Source organism: Taudactylus pleione, unplaced genomic scaffold (assembly GCF_031769625.1).
Source record: "Taudactylus pleione unplaced genomic scaffold, aTauple2 ptg000907l, whole genome shotgun sequence".
Classification (NCBI taxonomy): Eukaryota; Metazoa; Chordata; class Amphibia; order Anura; family Myobatrachidae; genus Taudactylus; species Taudactylus pleione.
Window position 1 is genome coordinate 17,673 of NW_028285308.1, and position 22,139 is coordinate 39,811.

A 22,139-nucleotide genomic window follows, 5' to 3' on the forward strand; every position below is an offset into this window, starting at 1 on the left:
ATATTACAGTACTGTGTGCTGTATCTGTGTGTTGATGATATTACAGTACTGTGTGTTGATGATATTACAGTACCGTGTGCTGTATCTGTGTGGTGTTGATGATATTACAGTACTGTGTGCTGTTTCTGTGTGTTGTTGATGGTATTACAGTACTGTGTGTTTATCACCATAAAGAAGTCTGACTTCATACTGAAGTGCTCCCGCTATGCTGTTTCAGTGGGGCGCTGTGCCCTGCCCGATTTGAAAGCGCTAAAATGTGCCCTGCCATTATGGCTGTGCCCAGCTGAAACAGCAATCCCCCACTGCGCCGTAGTGTCCCTCGTGGGGAGTTCATGGTAAACGATCTCTGGCGAGTGCACGCTGCTTCTATTCACACTGCGGGGAGAGCTTGGGGGCGTCCCAGCATCTCTGTGAGTGCTGGACACACCCCCTACAGTGATGGGAAGGGCCCGCGTCTCCATGCCCGCCCCCTTTTCTGAGTGACCACGCACCTTCGGGTCGCGCAGACGTTCACTTCTTAGATAGCTGCCCTGCCCTCACTGGAGTGAGCACTATACTGTATCAGGTCTTAGCTTGTCTCCTGTGACTCTGATCAGTGGCAGTGTGCCGCCTGGGTGCAGGGCTGCACTTCCGGCTGTGTGTACCCATGATGGGTGGGCGTATACCCATAGAGCTACATTATTATTATACGTGTCTTTTCTCCTGTCCTGCGTGACCTGGAATCTGTACAATAACGTACATACACTGGACCATACGGATGATCACTGCAGGCCATGTTATCGCTGAGCACTCCTCAGCCTATAATAGTGATCGCATAGAATTTATATGTACATTATAAGCTGGTAATGGGAATTTTATTTATTGCAGGGAGTTGACTCCATTAAACTGGAAAATGGACAGAGCACCTCATCTAAACTGGGACTCCCACCGCTTACCCTTGAGCAGCAGGAGGCCCTGCAAAAGGTGAGTACTCCCAAGTCTGAGTAACATGCTAGTATCCTCTGGTATCGTGCATCGGTATACGTATTGCAGAGCAGTATATGTAGTATATATGTATGTATATATATGGAGCAGGCACTCGCTCTGCATGTTACATTTTGTGCCTTGTTAGGCTGTAGCTGTATATATTGAATCCGATACCAGTGTTATAGAGCTTTGCACCTAACTACACTGAGATGTGTTTGGTAGTTGTGTACGATATATAGCACGTCACTGTTACCCTGCTGCATTATGGGTAAAATATAGCAGTTATCAGCTTCCCTAAAACCTTACATGGAAAGTAAAATGTGTAACAGCGTTTAGCCCAAAGTACAAGTTTCTCATTTAGTTCTGTACATGGGGCTGATGCTTGTCCTTGGAGCAAGCTCCCCGTCTAATGCTGGTCATACATCTGCACGATTTTGGTCCGATTGTCGACTACCCAGGCAGCACAGTATAGAAAAGCAATCCTCTTCAGGGTCAGCTGGAGGGGATGCAGTCAGGAAGCCGATGGTCGAAATACCGACGCCAGTAGGCACCCCGGGAGGGTTTGGGTTAGGCTAGGGGAAGGGTGGTTAGGGTTAGGCACCCCCGGGGATGTTAGGGTTACTGGGATAACTGCAGAGCAGGATGAGTGGCAGTGCGGACCCCATATTCTCTGGGAGGATACAGAAGTAGCTTGTAGAGACGCCATATTGCCCCACGACTTAGAGAGCAAATGCAGTATAGCAGATCTGATATATGGCTGCAGCTAGGTGGGGGCAGTATAGGATTGGACACGCCAGGGAGAAGGCTGGACGGACGGACAGGCGCACTGCTCGGTATATAGAGAGCCAAGCTCCTGCCCTGTATTGGTAAGCAGTATTATACAGTATTAGTAAATGCTTTAGTTCCTCCGTAAGGCAGCAGAACAATGTTTTGCAAATCACAGGCCTTCTGATCAGTCAGTGAATCTATAGGGGACATGAAAGAATAGCCCCTCGTGCTGGGACCTGATAGCGGCACATAACTGGTCTAGGAGAGGTTATTCCCAAATAACCAACAATTCCCGATAATCTGTACAGATAGGACCAACACTAATACCAGCAGATACGTGCAGTACACACAGGTAAGAGTACAAACATCCTACTTCTCTTACTCCTCTCTCTGTGTACTGCCCATGTCTAGTGCCCTTAGTGTTGCTCGTATCTGTATAGATCTTATGATCTGTCTCAAAGAGCATAAAAGGATGAAGACAGGAACGTTACAGTCTGTAATAAGGGCTCCATTATATGTCTTTGGTGATAACAGACCTAATAGTACATAAAGGGGTGACTAATGGGATTACTGTAACATAACCCCTAGCCCGAATGGTCTCTGCATTGTATATACATTATCGCGTTATCCCAGGCCTGAATACGAATATCTAGTCACAGCAAACATACATGTGGACTAGACACATTAAAGAGCTCATATCCTCCACAATGATTTTATGTATGTTGTGTAATGTTCTATTTATTGTATGATTGTTTGTTTATCCGTACGTTTTTTTTATTGGGCTGCAGTGCCTTTGTTTAGCTGTAGATGTCACTGTTTCACCTGCTGTGTATAGGAAGCAGTCGCTAATTCTCTCCGTACATATTCTGCTGGTCTTACAGTAAGAACATCTTGGCCATTATGTAATTTGAGCACCGGTACTGTATCTGGTGATAGTATGGCTTTGTGTGTATACGCACAGTGGGAACTTTCTAATTTGTCTGTCTAAAGGAATTAATAGCTGCTTGTATTATTGAGAGCAATCCATGTAAGTAAAAATAAATTTCTACTATATTCTCCACAGTACAGAATTTTGACTTACAATATAGTTATATAAGCTTACATTACATTGACACACGTGGTGCTTAGTTACACATAGGTCCCATCCTAGGTGACGGCACTGCAGTGTGTTGGTAATAACCATACTGGTGCCGTTACACACACACACACACACACACACACACACACACACACACAGATGTGGTACTTAGTTACACATAGGTCCCATCCTAGGTGACGGCACTGCAGTGTGCTGGTAATAACCATACTGGTGCCGTTACACACACACACACACACACACACACACACACACACACACACACACACACACACACACACACAGTGCTTAGTTACACATAGGTCCCATCCTAGGTGACGGCACTGCAGTGTGCTGGTAATAACCATACTGGTGCCGTTACACACACACACACACACACACACAGATGTGGTGCTTAGTTACACATAGGTCACATCCTAGGTGACGGCACTGCAATGTGCTGGTAATAACCATACTAGTGCCGTTACACACACACGTGGTGCTTAGTTACACATAGGTCCCATCCTAGGTGACGGCACTGCAGTGTGTTGGTAATAACCATACTGGTGCCGTTACACACACACACACACACACACACACATACACGTGGTGCTTAGTTACACATAGGTCCCATCCTAGGTGACGGCACTGCAATGTGCTGGTAATAACCATACTGGTGCCGTTACACACACACACACACATACACGTGGTGCTTAGTTACACATAGGTCCCATCCTAGGTGACGGCACTGCAATGTGCTGGTAATAACCATACTGGTGCCGTTACACACACACACACACACACACACACACACACACACACACACACATGGTGCTTAGTTACACATAGGTCCCATCCTAGGTGACGGCACTGCAATGTGCTGGTAATAACCATACTGGTGCCGTTACACACACACACACACGTGGTGCTTAGTTACACATAGGTCCCATCCTAGGTTACGGAACTGCAATGTGTTGGTAATAACCATACTGGTGCCGTTACACACACACACACACACACACACACACACACACACACACACACACACGTGGTGCAAGTTACATATGGGTCCCATCCTAGGTGACGGCACTGCAGTGTGTTGGTAATAACCATACTGGAGCCGTTACACACACACGTGGTGCTTAGTTACACATAGGTCCCATCCTAGGTGACGGCACTGCAGTGTGTTGGTAATAACCGTTCTGGTGCCGTAACACCGTATAATTTATAATAATAAAGAAAGCCTATGTGTTAAGTCCTACCTAAGTATTATAACCTCCTACTTCGGTAGGACGTAACACACAGGCTTTCTTTATTATTCTTTAACCCTCACTTTAAATCTCACACTAGTGTGATGCCATGGGACGGTTCTGCTGGGTTGGCCTGGGGGGGGGGTCCGTGCCCTGTATTTGTTCCATTTGAGTGTTCGGGACCTGCCTGATAGAGGTCACCTGGACGCGGTGGGCAGGCCCATAATTATGGCCATTATTATGCAGAGAACCTCTTTGATGCTATTTAGCAGTAATATTATTAGGGTCAGCATGGTTAGAGTGTGCACTTGCATTTGTCTCTTTATGCTTGCAGCACTACAAGTCTCAGCAGGTAGCACCTCACATTGTGCTTTAGGGTGTGCAATCTAGGGCCCCTCCCTCTATTTAAAACTTACCCAACATGATTTTATTAAAAAAATAATAATATATATATATATATAATTTCTTTGGAACACAACCTTTCACTGTGTGTTTCTCACGGGTCACATCGTTTGTGACTGTCAGGTAACACACTGGTATCAAACGCTGCGACCACGCCAGGCAATTGGTTACGCTGTAGATACCAACTGTGCAGTCAGATTGGGGCCGATTCTATTAAACGCGCTGTTGATAGCGACGAGTGGGAGCTCCTGAAGCTATTCAATTCCGTGCGCTGTTAGGGCGACTAAAAGATTTCTCATCGCATCCTCCTGAGGGTGCGAAGAGAAATCTGATTAACGCGCCGGTCGCCTGGCTGTTTTCCGTCTTAGTACGGCGCTAACAGCCTCACGGCCGGCACTATAGCCGGAGAATACCGGTTCATGCGACTAAACACCCTCCTTGCGAGAACCGCCATTCTCTGACTGAAGTCAGACTAATAGGACTTGGCACACTGGATTGAATATCTCCGGGAGCTCCCTCCTGGCGCTATAAACAGTGTGCTTAATTAAATCGGCCCCATTGAGACCCCAAAACAAATGACTGGACAGTTCCTATGAAACTAGCGTATATTGACAAATATTCTTTATTAAAAGAAAATAACAAAAGAAAAATCTTCTCATAATCCAGGAGAACAATAATTTCCATGTGCGCAGATTAGCCCCTCCCTCCCCGCACTACAAGCTGTAACGTCCCTTCATGGAGACGGGAACATTGCCTAGCCAATAACAAGGCCACCTCACCTCCAGTGCTCAGCGGGGTATTTGCAGTGTTAGGTGCGTTTGACTGGGGTTCGAGCACCATTTATATTAATTCTTAAACACCGGAGGCACACAGACAAGTGGGAGGGGCTAGGCTAGCACGTAGCCAATCACAACATGTAATTATTACCTAGAGCAGGGAAAAGTGATGTAGGAATATGGCGTCAATGCGTCCTTGTTGGCTCAGGCTGGGGGAATAGAGTAATGATTGGCACATGTGTAAGAAGTATGCTTACTATACTATCCCTTTATATATACATAGGCTTACCATACTGTCCCTTTATATACATAGGCTTACTATACTATCCCTTTATATACATAGGCTTACCATACTATCCCTTTATATATACATAGGCTTACTATACTATCCCTTTATATACATAGGCTTACCATACTATCCCTTTATATATACATAGGCTTACTATACTATCCCTTTATATATACATAGGCTTACCGTACTATCCCTTTATATACATAGGCTTACCATACTATCCCTTTATATACATAGGCTTACCATACTATCCTTTTATATATACATAGGCTTACCATACTATCCCTTTATATACACACAGGCTTACCATACTATCCCTTTATATACACACAGGCTTACCGTACTATCCCTTTATATATACATAGGCTTACCGTACTATCCCTTTATATATACATAGGCTTACCGTACTATCCCTTTATATATACATAGGCTTACCGTACTATCCCTTTATATATACATAGGCTTACCGTACTATCCCTTTATATATACATAGGCTTACCGTACTATCCCTTTATATATACATAGGCTTACCGTACTATCCCTTTATATATACATAGGCTTACCGTACTATCCCTTTATATATACATAGGCTTACCATACTATCCCTTTAAACAAGGACACCCATGGATGTATATAACGGGATAGTATGGAAAAGTCTATGTACATAAAGGGATAGTATGGTAAGCCTATGTATATATAAAGGGATAGTATGGTAAGTCTATGTGTGTGTATATATATATATATATATATATATATAAAGGGATAGTATGGTAAGCCTATGCATATAAAGGGATAGTATGGTAAGCCTATGTATATATAAATGGACAGTATGGTAAGCCTATGTATATATAAAGGGATAGTATGGTAAGTCTATGTATATAAAGGGATAGTATGGTAAGCCTATGTGTGTGTATATATATATATATATATATATATATATATATATATATATATATATAGATAGTATGGTAAGCCTATGTATATAAAGGGATAGTATGGTAAGCCTATGTATATATAAATGGACAGTATGGTAAGCCTATGTGTGTGTGTGTATGTATATATATATATATATATATATATATATATATATATATTAGGGATAGTATGGTAAGCCTATGTATATATAAAGGGATAGTATGGTAAGCCTATGTATATATAAAGGGATAGTATGGTAAGCCTATGTATATATAAAGGGATAGTATGGTAAGCCTAATAAGTAACCTTGGAGAAGGTGCTTTATCAGCCTGTTATTATTGGTCATTTTATATCAGAAGTTATTTTGAGTGTCACTATTACACTATTACTTTAATTCCATTGTTCATAACTCTAGTACTCGAGTACCACCAACAGGCCATGTTTTGTGGATTTCTTTAGTCATGCACAGGTGAGGTAATCTATGTTGCTGGATCAGTAGTTATCCCACCTGCTTCCACAGACAGAATCCTGACAACATGACCTGTTGGGGGAACCTGAGGGCTGAGGTGGGGAACCACTGCTCTAAAGCTCTGCATTTATTTTGTTGACTGGTAAAGCAGAAATGTGTACGAGGCAGCCAGGCCCGTTAGTGGTTCCTGGTGTACAAGGGAAGGTACGTATCCCACACCTGCTCGTCCACTGCTGTGCAGCCTATGCTGGTTTTTCTGTGACTAGAGATCCATGTCAGACGCATGATTAGTTCATTGTCACTGCAGCCGCTAAACAAGCGTCAGAACCTTCTGGGATTCTCCCGCTTCTATCTTATAGAGCTCACCCCACTGCTGGACCATCGCCGTGAGTGGGAAAGGTGACCAGGCTTGGAGGAGGCTTCCCCTCCTCACCCAAGTGGTAGAGAGGTAAGGTGGGGGGTGCCCCGTATAGAGCAGACCGGCCCTCCGGTGCGTGGAGGAGCGCCGCGTATGCTGCCTGATGTGGAAACAAAGGGCTAGAGATGTGACTCAGATGCGTTTCAGTCCTGCATGGTGGCCTCTCTGTGTCTTCTACACCTTCCTACAATGACTGCATCTGCTGGGCTTGTGTTCATGTCCTTCTCACATGCGTCTTATGGCTTTTCCATAGGCTAAGAAGTATGCGATGGAGCAGAGCATCAAGAGTGTCTTAGTGAAGCAGACGATTGCACATCAGCACCAGCAGCTCACCAACCTCCAGGTAAGAGCCGCCTCTCCGAGGCACCTCCATACGCCAGGGCCAGCCTGCCTCTTCCAGACACCACTCGCTGGCTGTAACCTGGGCAGGAGAAGGGGGTCACACGTGTCCTTTATTTTCCTTCCTCTTCCTTCTGTGGCTTTAAATGTTTTCCTATAATGTGGTTTATTTTTTTGTTTTGTTTAACAAAAGCTTTCAACATTCAGAACGTGTTTGTGGCATTAGGCTAATTGAGAGAAGCACTGTTTCCATCCGATCAATGTGATTCAGGAAGGCCCCCACCCCTACCCCTGCCACTTATGGGGGTGACTGCCATTTCCACTGTAAATCTAGAGCTTTGCACATGAATTGTTACCTCCTATGGCGCTATGTCCCCCGATCTCCTGTAATACTCAGGGATCTCTGATATGAATCCCCCATCACTGTACACTAGTGGATTAGCCCCTATCTCCCTTTATTTCTGCAGGTTCTCTGTTACTTCTGTCTACTTGAATCTAGAGCAGAGAACGTATGACACAAAGTGGCAGCGGACTGAACTCTGTCTTTACTGTCTTTCAGATGGCAGCAGTGACAATGAGCTTTGGAGACCCTCTCTCACCTTTACAATCGGTCAATAGAAATATTCATTTCTTCTGGGGCACCATTCCTGTGTGGGGGGCGGGCTGTTTACCTCTACCTGTTCTTGTTTTCCCAGGGCCTGCGGAGGGAGGGGGGAGCCGTTGATCCTTGAATGGGGCGGTTTTTGAACAATGACCACAGAGACACTAGTTCTAGACTACCTGTCGTCATTTCACCTTCCTGTACCAGATAGCATAGACTGGTTGTACAGTGCTAGTATCATGTCAGGGAGGAGTAAGGTAAGGGGGTAGTGTGTATTGGTGTGATCACACAGCAATCACCTGTGTACAGAGGCCCTGTCACCTTCCTGTACTAGATAGCATAGACTGGTTGTACAGTGCTAGTATCATGTCAGAGGAGTAATGTAAGGGGGTAGTGTGTATCGGTGTGATCACACAGCAATCACCTGTGTACAGAGGCCCTGTCACCTTCCTGTACTAGATAGCATAGACTGGTTGTACAGTGCTAGTATCATGTCAGAGGAGTAATGTAAGGGGGTAGTGTGTATCGGTGTGATCACACAGCAATCACCTGTGTACAGAGGCCCTGTCACCTTCCTGTACTAGATAGCACAGACTGTTTGTACAGCGCTAGTATCATGTCAGAGAGGAGTAAGGTAAGGGGGTAGTGTGTATCGGTGTGATCACACAGCAATCACCTGTGTACAGAGGCCCTGTCACCTTCCTGTACCAGATAGCATAGACTGGTTGTACAGTGCTAGTATCATGTCAGGGAGGAGTAAGGTAAGGGGGTAGTGTGTATCGGTGTGATCACACAGCAATCACCTGTGTACAGAGGCCCTGTCACCTTCCTGTACTAGATAGCATAGACTGTTTGTACAGCGCTAGTATCATGTAAGGGAGGAGTAAGGTAAGGGGGTAGTGTGTATCAGTGTGATCACACAGCAATCGCCTGTGTACAGGGGCCCTGTCACCTTCCTGTACTAGATAGCATAGACTGGTTGTACAGTGCTAGTATCATGTCAGGGAGGAGTAAGGTAAGGGGGTAGTGTGTATTGGTGTGATCACACAGCAATCGCCTGTGTACAGAGGCCCTGTCACCTTCCTGTACTAGATAGCATAGACTGGTTGTACAGTGCTAGTATCATGTCAGGGAGGAGTAAGGTAAGGGGGTAGTGTGTATCGGTGTGATCACACAGCAATCGCCTGTGTACAGAGGCCCTGTCACCTTCCTGTACTAGATAGCATAGACTGGTTGTACAGCGCTGGTATCATGTCAGGGAGGAGTAAGGTAAGGGGGTAGTGTGTATCGGTGTGATCACACAGCAAATCGGAGGCTCTGTCATGTGACCTCCTTAATATGCAGTATATATTTCTCCATGATCTTTTGCACATGTCATTAGTACAGTCATCTGCTCTGTGTCATGTAGACCAAAGCTGCATACACACGTAAAGATTATCTGTCAACCAGCCTGCTAGGTGATTGGTTGGAATGAGAATCTGGTAACGTATGGGAGTAACTGATGATCAGCAATTTGCTCCCAAACTCCAGAAAATGGACAAAAACTGTTGTATGAACAAATTATTTAGATCAAACCTTTAACAAACTTGTCTGACGTCATTTTCATCTGTTTTCTGGCATTTGGGAGCAAATAGCTGATCATCAGTTACTCCCATACGTTACAAGATTCTCATTCCAACCAATCACCTAGTTTGCTGGTTGGACAGATAAACTTTAATGTGTATGCAGCATTACAGATTGCCCTGGGGATGTCTTATAAATGAGGACATTTGAATAAAGTTGTTTCGCTTTAGCGCATTGCTCAGACATGTAATATATCTACATACGGTGTTGGCGATTTATACTTAAAGGAGAATAACCCGATGATGATGCTAAATATTTAGCCAGTGTACTACAAGGAGCAAGAGGCTGAATGCTCTGTGCTGCTACCGGATGCAGCATCGCTCCAGCACGTGGTCGCTGACTGTATTGCAAGGGGTGTACAATATTGCTCCCACCTATGGATATATGATCCATCCTGCAGTGAGCGGAGCCTACAGCAGAAATCTCTTGTGGCTCTTTCTGTACATAAGGAGCATAATGGGTGTCTTTGTCTTGCACACACTACATGGGGCTGGTGTCTGTGTGAGACGGTCTCTGACCTGTCCCTTCATCAGTCCTCCGTGTGCAGGACAGTCCATGTGCTCGGCTTGTATAATGCTCCTGGTACGATGGAGCAGATTATTGTACCAATAGTTTAGCTGACCGATGCATGAGACATTTATTGGGACAGTGTAATAGAATGACTGGTTAATAGTGACAGTGCCCGCCAGCTTTTATGGGGGTAACCTTCACAGGCCTCTGAGGGCTATCAATTATTAAACTTTACTTTTGGATATTTACATTTAAAAGCCACATTTAGGAACAGAGCGCCGGTTCTGTATATCCTGGGTACACATGGCTGTGTAGGAGATGAAGTGGGCAGGGCTAGAACAGCCTGTAGCCCAATCAGAGCAGAAGATGTTATACATACACATGCCACCTCCTATGGGTCCGTGTCTAGGCGGTTTTGGAGTGGTTGGGGGCTGAGCTAACCTGTCGCCAGTCCCAGCAGCCAAACATGAACACTAGCACCGAGCGGTGATGTCTGGCTCCTGTCACTCTGCACAATTCAGGTTCATAACGAGCAGCGTACAGAAAATGGAAACACCTGGGCAAAAGAGCACACCGAGCATATTGAAAGTGGTTGCTTCCACCCTGGTTTGGTTCATACATTAATTATGCAAGTGACATCCCAGCAGAGTCAGGGTCGGGTCTATTAATAATTCTGCACGGCGTAGCCGTAGGAGGAGACAGCGAGAGAGAAGTGATCAGCATTGGAGCACAGAGGGAACCATGTCACCAGCACCGTACTCCGGGATTGTGATATCTGAGCATCATTGGCAGTGTGAGGAGCCACTGACTGCAGCGCAGCCTGACAGTGACCGCAGAGCTGGATATTATAGTACATAATCTGCTCGTCACACCCGGCAGTGCCATTTCTGATCTCACTGGGACCAGGAGCGCAGACAATGGACCACTGAGCATTGGGCGGAAGGGGATGTGATCGGATGATCCGCAAATGGGCGAGTGCACGTGTGCCATCAGCTCGGTGACCTCTACAGCCACGAGCGCTGCTTGTGACCTGTGTTCCGTAGAGCTGAGAGGCGCCTTTTCCAGGGATGATTTTGGATCACTTGGAAGATGAGGGCAATGGTAATTGTTACTTAATGGCACCACATGCTCATCTTCTCCCATTGTTGCAGCGCTGCTCTCTGTCCAGGATGACCATCTCCCCATCCAGAGTGCGTGTGTGGTCAGCCAACGGTGTGACGAGCAGGACACACATTATACCTACATCAGTGACCAGATCAGAAGCCAATGGAGCATTGATGCCATATTCAGGGACGAGAGCTTTTCCACCATCAGCCAAACGTCAGGGACTGAGAAGCCTCCTTATTGCACAGCTACAGACGTTAGACTCCGTGCCACAGGGCACACCCGGATGTTCTGCCCGCACCACTGCACTAAGTGACTTCATATTGGTGTTTCCATTTTATGGCCCACTACCTGTACATCCAGCGTGTAGTCTATAGGTAATAGGCAGAGGCAGAGACTAATCTCCTACTCGCTGATCTGTGACTGCATGGCGTGTGAGTGTATGTCGCTCCTCATCCTTACGTGTCTGACGCTACACCGTGTCTCCTGTGTCTATAACATGGATCCTGCATTCAACAGTTAAAGTGGAACTAAACCGAACTGTATTGTTTGCCGGAAGCTGCCATATTTTTCCCTCACCCCATCTCGGTGACTTGGGAATAAGCTGCCATGTTGGCCCCTGTGTTATACAGCTGGCCCTTACCCGTTTGTGTTACCCATTGTCGCCCGCTGCCAGCAGAGACTGCGCAGTACCCACGTTTAGCTCCACTTATGCTGGGACTTGCAGTTACTAACATTCATCTTTTGTTCTTCCCAAATCCGTTTCCTCATCGTATTTTGTCTACTTTGATATTTCTATTATTGGCTTTTGCATGGTTTCTCTAATCCTATTGCTCCTTCCAGTCATTCATAGCCTTGTGTCCATAGCACCGGGCAAGCGGGTGTACCACTTCAGTTATGCCTGATGATGAATACATGGGCTGAAAGCACGGGAGATGGGTTTATGTAGATGTAGTGTGCAGCATAGAATCCTCAATCTATTTCCCTCCGCACAGTGTAGACGTAAAGGTCCATTTACTGCTACAGAACTCAGTTTTTGGAACATCAATGAGTAGACTGGCAAATGACAATATGCGGTTGTGCCTATGGAGAGACCGCTGGCATATATAACGTGTGGGAGTACCGCCTAGTACTGTGCGCAGCTTCCCGGCCGCCTTGCGTTTCTGCTGGCTGCGTTGTTGTTGTTGTTCCATCCACAAATGATCTATGAAAACCGCTAATCATTCTGGGAGGAAAAAATTATTTTATCCAAAGCAACAAATCATCCTCTAGCTGCGATTTATTTATTTTTTTGGTCGAGTTTAAAAATCAAGTTTGGCTTAATGCAATTATGTGTTCCCCTCACCAGCCCTATATCTTCCCCCTTCTGATAAAATGAATTCTGGGTGTCCTGCATAGTATTATAATCATTCTGATTTCCATAACTTGTATCTGTCCCTGTGATTATTACTTCTCTCACACTATCCATGAGACATGCATGGCCTTGTGTGTGGGGGTCTGTGTACTAATAGATGGGGGTCTCTCTGGGCAGGATAAGGCATCCGAGGTGTGTGTAACTTGCACGTGGCACATGTATAGACTGTAAGATTAATATGTCGTATGACGGCTTCTGGGCTGTGGAGAAGAGCCCTTCATGTTCCTGGGAGGTGGTGTGATGCATGAAAGCACAAAGTGCACTAATGACCATTTAGGTGGCGCTTTTACCTTTTTAATTCTTCAATTTTGTTCCGTATTGAGAACATTTTCCTTTTTAGAGAGTATAAATAATATGTGAACGCTTAGAGCGAGAGTCAGTGTTAGCGTTCTGGAAAGCGCTGCCCAGCAGAAGAGGCTATCAGACTTCAGGTAATGGATCCTGGTCCTTGTATTTGTAGCCTGTCCCCTAACCGGTTTCCTCCTCCTGCAGGTCGGGGAGGGCTAGCCGCAGCCACTGGCTTGCCGTATGGAGGTGGTGAGATAAAGGGATTCAGTGTCCGGTGGAAGGGGGCGGTGGTGGGGTTGAGGCAGGTGACATGTTGTCGATGTGCACATTGGCACCCTGTGAGTGACTCATCTCATCCTGACCGCTGGGCTTTTTCTCCTAGATGGCAGCTCAGAGGCAGCGCGCCCTCGCCATAATGTGCCGCGTGTACGTTGGGTCCATCTATTACGAGCTGGGAGAGGATACCATACGGCAAGCTTTCGCTCCCTTCGGACCAATCAAAAGCATTGACATGTCCTGGGACTCGGTGACAATGAAGCACAAGGTGAGACCCCAGCAGAGAGTGTGTGTGTGTGTGTGTTTGTGGGGGGGATGGGGGTTAGATTAGGAACAATCTGCACCATCAGAATAAAGAGAATGGTCACTGTCTCACACAGTATTTTAAAATTGGCAACCTGATAATTTGTATGATGCAGTAAGATTACCAGCAAACCATGGATAAACCAGGCTCCGAATGTCGCCTCAATAATCTCCCTTTAAGTTGGAGAAAGCGGCTTCACATGAGGTTCTTTAGTGGTCTGTGTGCGCTCTTAGTGGTCTGTGTGCGCTCTTAGTGGTCTGTCAGACAGTCAGATGCCAGCGCTTAGCATGCCGTCACACCAGACAGAATCCCGACGGTAAGTGCTGGGGTTAGGGGGGGAGGGTTGGAGGTTAGGGTTAGGCACTAGGAAGAGGTATAGAATTAGGCACTAAGGAGTGTTAGGTTTAGGCTGCAGGGAGGGGGAGCGTTAGGTTTAGGGTGCAGGGAGGGGGTAGTTTGGTTTAGGCTGCAGGGAGGGGGAGCAATTAGGTTTAGGGTGCAGGGAGCGGGTAGTTAGGTTTAGGGTGCAGGGAGGGGGTAGTTAGGTGTAGGGTGCAGGGAGGGGGTAGTTAGGTTTAGGCTGCAGGGAGGGGGTAGTTAGGTTTAGGCTGCAGGGAGGGGGTAGTTAGGTTTAAGCTGCAGGGAGGGGGAGCGTTAGGTTTAGGGTGCAGGGAGCGGGTAGTTTGGTTTAGGCTGCAGGGAGGGGGAGCAATTAGGTTTAGGGTGCAGGGAGCGGGTAGTTAGGTTTAGGGTGCAGGGAAGGGGTAGTTAGGTTTAGGGTGCAGGGGGGGGAGCGTTAGGTTTAGGGTGAAGGGAAGGGGTAGTTAGGTTTAGGCTGCAGGGAGGGGGTAGTTAGGTGTAGGCTGCAGGGAGGGGGAGCAATTAGGTTTAGGGTGCAGGGAGCGGGTAGTTAGGTTTAGGGTGCAGGGAGGGGGTAGTTAGGTGTAGGGTGCAGGGAGGGGGTAGTTAGGTTTAGGCTGCAGGGAGGGGGTAGTTAGGTTTAGGCTGCAGGGAGGGGGAGCAATTAGGTTTAGGGTGCAGGGAGGGGGAGCGTTAGGTTTAGGGTGCAGGGAGGGGGAGCGTTAGGTTTAGGGTGCAGGGAGGGGGTAGTTTGGTTTAGGCTGCAAGGAGGGAGGGCTAGGGAGAGGAGGAGAGTTAGGATACTGACTGACAAGTGTCGGGATTCTGACCGCCGGCGTCCCGTACCCAACCCGGGATAGTCCTACAGCTAAACCCACTTTAAATACAATCGTAATCGGGGGGGATTTATTTTCCTGCACACGTCATAGAGTAATCCTGGTAAGGGACCTTGCCTCCAGCCTCTCGTAGGCCATGCGTCAAGCACATACAATGGGCACCGGGAGAGCCGAGTCCCACACTAGGAGCCATGGTGAACGGGATCCAAGCATCCGGCACCTTGGCTGAGCAGCCACGTCACTTATGGCATCACCGGTGGACAGCGATTTGTCTTTTAACAGCATCTTATAGATATCACTAGGGCCATTATTGGGCATCGCTGTAGCTGGGAGGCCACGTGCAGGGATATTGGGCCGCTTCTCGTATTAAGCAGTAGCGGCACAGCCAATGTACATACGATGGGAACTACTCTGTATAAGATACATGTATGTGCGGTGTAATGGTTCCTCCAAGTGCCGGGAATACAGTGATTCTGGTAAGCTGTGGTCATTATTCTGTGTGGTGTCTGGGGGTGATTGTGCCATTAAGTCCAGTGTTGCATTAAGTTGTTGATCTTCTTTTTTTCTCTCCAGGGATTTGCGTTTGTGGAATACGAGGTACCGGAAGCTGCGCAACTTGCACTGGAACAGATGAACTCGGTCATGTTGGGTGGAAGGAACATAAAGGTGGGTGAACTAGACCAGATGGGTAGTATGCAGACGTTGCCCAATGCCCGAAAGATACCAATAATGTTATAACTTATATTGTTACTGTTCTCCGGGATCTTCCAGTCTGTATCCTGTCTGCTTTGTATCTGTGAATCCTTATATAATATACTTAAAGCTGGACGCCTCAGTGGTTGGCCCCTCTGGCTATAGTGCGTTACGGAGTGCTGTGTCGTACCTGGAAGTTACCCCGGAGACCATAGCACATCAAGCGCCTGGACTGCGCCAGTGTCTGTCTATAGCTTTGCTCCTAATGCTGAGATCTAGCCAGCGCGGGTGTACATGAAGGCGGTGTGGTGGGGTAAATAGTGACTATAACCGAAATTAGTTCCTCTCCTCCCTATTATCCACACCAATGGCTCACCCTCTGTTCTCCACCAGGCAAAGTAAGGACCAGGTGGTTGCCGTTTTCTGGTTGCTACCCTTCCCTGTTGAGGCCTAGCTTATATGCCCTTATCCGTTCACCCTGTTCTCCTGTCTCCCATCATTCAGGTTGGCAGACCGAGCAACATCGGCCAGGCCCAGCCCATCATAGACCAGCTGGCGGAGGAGGCTCGTTCCTTTAACAGGATCTACGTGGCGTCTGTCCACCAGGATTTGTCAGATGATGACATCAAGAGTGTATTTGAGGCCTTTGGAAAGATAAAGTCTTGTATGTTGGCGCGGGATCCCACAACAGGAAAACACAAAGGTTACGGTTTTATAGGTGAGAGTCCTGCCATAGTGTGGCAACATGCCATGACCTCAAGTCACAGCAGCTTCTTTGGGGTCACGTGGCAGGCACGGAAGATTACGGAAATTCTCGGGGATAGGAATTAAATTTGGAAATGCAACATAGGAACAACATTGCAAAGTATCATACAAAGTTTTAAAAATGGAAGTTACATTGGGTCCCAACTTCCTCACAGTCCCAGTCGTATAATCTATGGACTAACCCACCTTCATATCCGCACGCAGAGAACGGTCCCGCGGTTAAGAGTAAAGATACCTCTTCCACTGGTGCGGGTAACTGTACTTCATAGATCCGGTGCAATGGTCTGCTGGAGTGTTGTCTCTGCTGGGGTCCACAGCTAATCTTACTGAGAGATCCAGTACATCTGGTGATTGGACCGTAGAGACCAGATCTTGCACCAGTGGAATACGTTTCCCTATGTCTGGAGGTCAGGGGTGGATTTAATGTAATTATTATATTTAATGTAATTAAGGCCCAGAACAAATATAATGCCATCGGGGGAAGAAGGCCTGAACTTTAATGCTGTAATATTCAAATTCCACATGGTTTGGTACATTGTTGTGTATTTCACCATTGCCTCCCCATGTGTAATCACTGATATACCAGTGTGACGCCTTTGTCAGCAGTCCTCCTCTTCTCCATGGGAGTCGCTGATCCCTATATCGGGTGATTCTCCATGGGAGTCACCGATCCCTATATCAGGTGATTCCCCAGAGGAGTCACCGATCCCTATAACGGGTGATTCTCCATGGGAGTTGCTGATCCCTATAACGGGTGATTCCCCCAGAGGAGCCGCTGACCCCTGTGACGGGCGATTCCCCGGAGGAGCCGCTGACCCCTGTGACGGGCGATTCCCCGGAGGAGCCGCTGACCCCTGTGACGGGCGATTCCCCGGAGGAGCCGCTGACCCCTGTGACGGGCGATTCCCCGGAGGAGCCGCTGACCCCTGTGACGGGCGATTCCCCGGAGGAGCCGCTGACCCCTGTGACGGGCGATTCCCCGGAGGAGCCGCTGACCCCTGTGACGGGCGATTCCCCGGAGGAGCCGCTGACCCCTGTGACGGGCGATTCCCCGGGGGAGCCGCTGACCCCTGTGACGGGCGATTCCCCGGGGGAGCCGCTGACCCCTGTGACGGGCGATTCCCCGGGGGAGCCGCTGACCCCTGTGACGGGCGATTCCCCGGGGGAGCCGCTGACCCCTGTGACGGTCGATTCCCCGGGGGAGCCGCTGACCCCTGTGACGGTCGATTCCCCGGGGGAGCCGCTGACCCCTGTGACGGTCGATTCCCCGGGGGAGCCGCTGACCCCTGTGACGGTCGATTCCCCGGGGGAGCCGCTGACCCCTGTGACGGTCGATTCCCCGGGGGAGCCGCTGACCCCTGTGACGGTCGATTCCCCGGGGGAGCCGCTGACCCCTGTGACGGTCGATTCCCCGGGGGAGCCGCTGACCCCTGTGACGGTCGATTCCCCGGGGGAGCCGCTGACCCCTGTGACGGGCTGATAAATGCACAACACAGTCTGCCTGCCGCGGCTCACCTCTCACTGGATCTGGCCCTTGGGGGTAGATTTACTAAGGCTTCTAAAAAATGAAAAGTGGTGTTGTTGCCCATAGCAACCAGATTCCATTGCATCCTAGAAAATGATGGACATCATCTGACTGGTTGCTATGGGTTTTAGTAAATCTGCTCCCTAGTGTTGGTTTTGGTGTTTCTCTAAACGATGGAGAGTACGGAGACCCTCCCCAGTGTTACAGAAGGGGGGTTATGAACAATATGCTGTGTTGTTTTTATTAAATTACCATTTAGTGCTTTCTGCAGAGCAGGTGATACATCTCAGGGTTTTGTGCGGCCTCCGTCTGGCCCTGAGCTTGCTAAGACTGGACACACACCCTGTACTCTGCCGTCAGGAGGACTGGGACAGCTGTGGCTAGAATAGATGAGATCTCACCACCCCGGCGCTCTCTCCCTTTTCCAGAGTATGAGAAAGGCCAGTCCTCGCAGGACGCAGTTTCCTCCATGAACCTGTTTGATTTGGGCGGTCAGTATCTTCGTGTGGGAAAAGCGGTTACTCCACCAATGCCTCTGCTCACGCCTGCCACCCCTGGAGGATTACCGCCTGCAGCCGCTGTTGCTGCCGCCGCGGCAACTGCCAAAATCACTGCTCAGGTGAGTCAGGACCGGGAGGGGAATTACGCTTTTTATAACAGTATCTTCATAGTCATTGCTCGGCTTGTCATAGACATAAGAGCTTTTCATTAACGTATTCAGCCTTTCTAAAACTACATAGCAATAAAGGAATGATTCGGGGTCCTCTCCTTTTGATCCACCTGGGGAATAACCTTAAGGACTGCCCCTGTGACATCAGATGGGGAGGGGTATGTCTGGATGAAATAGCAGTGTTACATACAATACAGTTCCGTCCAAGGCTCCCATACGTCAGTGACTCACTGCCAGTCTCTTGCTTCCCTCCCTGTAAATGCTGAGAGGTTGGGGATGAATATAAACCTATAATTTCCCGTATTTTCTCCTGCAGGAAGCAGTGGCCGGAGCAGCAGTTCTCGGGACTTTGGCCAGTCCTGGTCTGGTTTCACCAGCGCTAACCCTGGCACAGCCGTTGGGGGCCTTACCACAGGCAGTCATGGCAGCACAAGCCCCAGGTGTTATTACAGGTCTGTACTCACATCACTGGTATAAATCTATAGAAAGCATGAAATTGCGGCAGTGACACGGCCGGGGGTACTTTGGGGGCTTATCCGGCATTTTCTGGTTGGCGACACATTCCCCGTCGGTCGGATACGTGGTACCGGAACAGTGGCACAGAATAAATGGCATGTTTGTGATACTAATGGTGGGTTCTCTCCTTCCAGGTGTAACTCCAGTGCGGCCCTCTCTACCGGTGACCATCCCGCAGGTGGGACTGGTGAACCCCATCCTGTCGAGCCCGCCAGCGATGGCACAGTTGGAGATAAAGAAGGAGAAGGATGAAGAGGAGCCGTCACTGGAATCGGAGCGGCCAGAGATGCTGAGTGAGCAGGAACACATGAGTATTTCCGGAAGCAGCGCCCGGCATATGGTTATGCAGAAACTCATGCGCAAGCAGGAGGTGAGTGCGTGAGAAATCCCGGATCTCCCTTTCAAACACGCGGAGCACAGCAGGCCATGGTCCATGGCGACCTAGGCACACCCAGTCCTAGCTGCTGAGGTTCCAGCAGGAACATATGTAACACTTGCTAGGTGCACTCCAGGGTACAGATGTGTTCTCATACATCTAGCCTCAATACGCCACCAGTGAGCCACCAGGTCCCGTGCAGCACTGCTAGCATCTGGCGTCTGAGTCGCAATGGGATGGAACTAGGACACACCAGCAGACTGTGTACACTTTTATTTCCATGTAGTAAATGCATTCTGTCCTGGAGATTTAACCAGTTGCATATCCTTAGTGTACAATCGAGTGCCCTATATATGTTCCACTTTATAAGCTTCTCTGACACTTCTCTTTCCCGCACACAGTCTACTGTTATGGTCCTGCGCAACATGGTGGATCCCAGAGACATTGACGACGACCTGGAGGGGGAGGTGACGGAGGAATGCGGCAAGTTTGGCGCAGTGAACAGAGTCATCATCTATCAGGAGAAGCAGGGAGAGGAGGAAGATGCAGAAATCATTGTTAAAATATTTGTTGAGTTCTCCATGGTCAGCGAAACGCACAAAGCCATACAGGCGCTGAATGGCCGCTGGTTTGCGGGACGGAAAGTAGTGGCAGAGGTTTACGATCAAGAGAGGTTTGATAACAGCGATCTATCGGCATGAAACTTCTCGGACTTTTATCCCTTCCCCCAATTGTCCTTGTACTGTTTATTTTATATGATTGTGGATTTGTCCTTATTCTCCAGAGTAGAAGGCTGGAAAATAAAATCTGTTTTTTGTTTTTCACTCTGTGTGCGCGGTTCTACCATCCCGGGATCACACTGAGGGCTCTGTCGGGCCTCGGTTTTATGCTCTACATTAATGTTATACAGATAGATATCTTCTTGCAGTTACCTTTTTAACTTTTTTTTGCAGAAGAGCCTGGAATGAGTGAAATAATATTGTGATCCCTTAGCTGGCCCACTGTTTGTTAGTCTGGTTCTAATAATGCAACGACCACGGTTTGTCTACATGACGTAACTTGTGTATAACTATGGCAATAAGTATATCCGTCTTACATAATATGGGTCTGATGTACCTAATAGCAGGATCCTGGGAAGTCACATTCCGTAGTACCTGTGCACAGACAATAGGCCCTGTGAACACGCAGTGAGATCCCGGCCTCCGGACAGACGAATCTCCGCTCACTTGGGAAACTGCTGATGAGAAGGTGGAAGGTTGTGAACGATCACTGTGTCTTATATTGTATGTATAGCTATTGGTCCTTATTGGGAGTATTCCTAGTGACTCTCCAGAGTCTATAAAAGTACATTTTCAGTGTTAGATCTTGCTGCATAATGTGTGGCCCTCTTAAACAATAGTCTGTTCTCTTTGTAGTGCTGAAATATTCCTGGACCCGCTCCGGGGACAGTGGCAGGTGGGGAGTTTGACTGGGGCGGTACACCTGTCAGACCGTAACGCAGGTGTCCTAAGGCGAGCTCAGGGATTACAGAGAGCTCCCGTGGAGCCAGAAGGGCAAAAGCTCACTTGATCTTAATTTTCAGTATGAATACAGATTGTGTAAGCGGGGCCTCATGATCCTTCTGACTTTTTGGGTTTTAAGCAGGAGGTGTCAGGAAAGTTACCACAGGGATAACTGGCTTTTGGTGGCCAAGCAGTCAAAGCGATGCCTGCTCTTCCTATCCGTATATTTTGTACAATGTATTTATTTAAAGTTTAAATGTATGATTTAAAGTTATATTACATTTACCTCTTCCTAGAGGTGGTCTAGGGGGAGCTGGAGCCCTCTATGGGTTGCTGGTTTACCCACCATTCCCCCTCTCAGGGAACCGGAATGTCCTCCTCTGCAGCCTCATGACTCAAAGTGAGATCTGGTGGTGCAGGACGCTGGCCAGCACAGCGAGGCGATTGTTTTCCTGACGATCCAAAGAGACTGCTGCCTGGGGATATTGTCTCCCTATGATATTAATGACCACTGATTTGTAAGGAAACTATTCCTCCATAAATTTAAAATCTATAATTGTTACTGGGGTGTGGTATTTCCATGCCTCTACAGGCGCGCACTCACTCTGCGAAGTCTGCAGTGAGTTACCAGGCTTTGGGGGGGATGTGTTTCTGAGTGGTTAGTTCCCTCAGATGTATGGGGCTCTGTGCTGTGTTGCAGGTTCATTTTTTTTTTTTCTTGATTATGTTCAACTATTGTCCAGTTGCTGTTTGCCACTTTGTTAGGACAGAGACAAAGGGTGGGACTCCTAGCAAAAGAGCTGTCTGACCCAACACCCGTTACAAACTGTCTGTGGGACAATCCGATGTTGCTGCCCTTAGCACAGCGTGAATTTCAGTTGCCACCTGTGCCAGGGGGTACTGCATCTAAAGAATAGAGGCTCTTTAATGCATTTCTCCTTCATCCACTAGGGGACACTGGAGTCTCAGTACAGTGGGGTATAGATGTGGGATAACCCGGAGCTGGCACTTTAAAAAATTTGAATAGTAGCTAGCTCCTCCCCCTCTATACCTCCAGTATTACTTTTGTGCCAAGGGAGCTGGTCACATACAAGAGCTCTCTGCTA

At 47.9% G+C, this 22,139-nt stretch overlaps 1 protein-coding gene across 1 annotated transcript; it reads left to right on the plus strand.

Annotated features, from left to right (window-relative positions):
• Nucleotides 1-867: 867 nt before the first annotated feature.
• Nucleotides 868-20,355, plus strand: PUF60 (poly(U) binding splicing factor 60; the record flags this gene model as incomplete). Its single annotated transcript, XM_088459395.1, has 10 exons — nucleotides 868-963; nucleotides 7,585-7,674; nucleotides 8,230-8,280; nucleotides 13,593-13,754; nucleotides 15,560-15,652; nucleotides 16,184-16,397; nucleotides 18,398-18,588; nucleotides 18,956-19,091; nucleotides 19,290-19,525; nucleotides 19,933-20,355. Coding segments are annotated over 10 exons (1,569 nt in total), but the record flags the coding sequence as incomplete, so codon positions are not given.
• Between the last annotated feature and the right edge of the window lie 1,784 nt (nucleotides 20,356-22,139).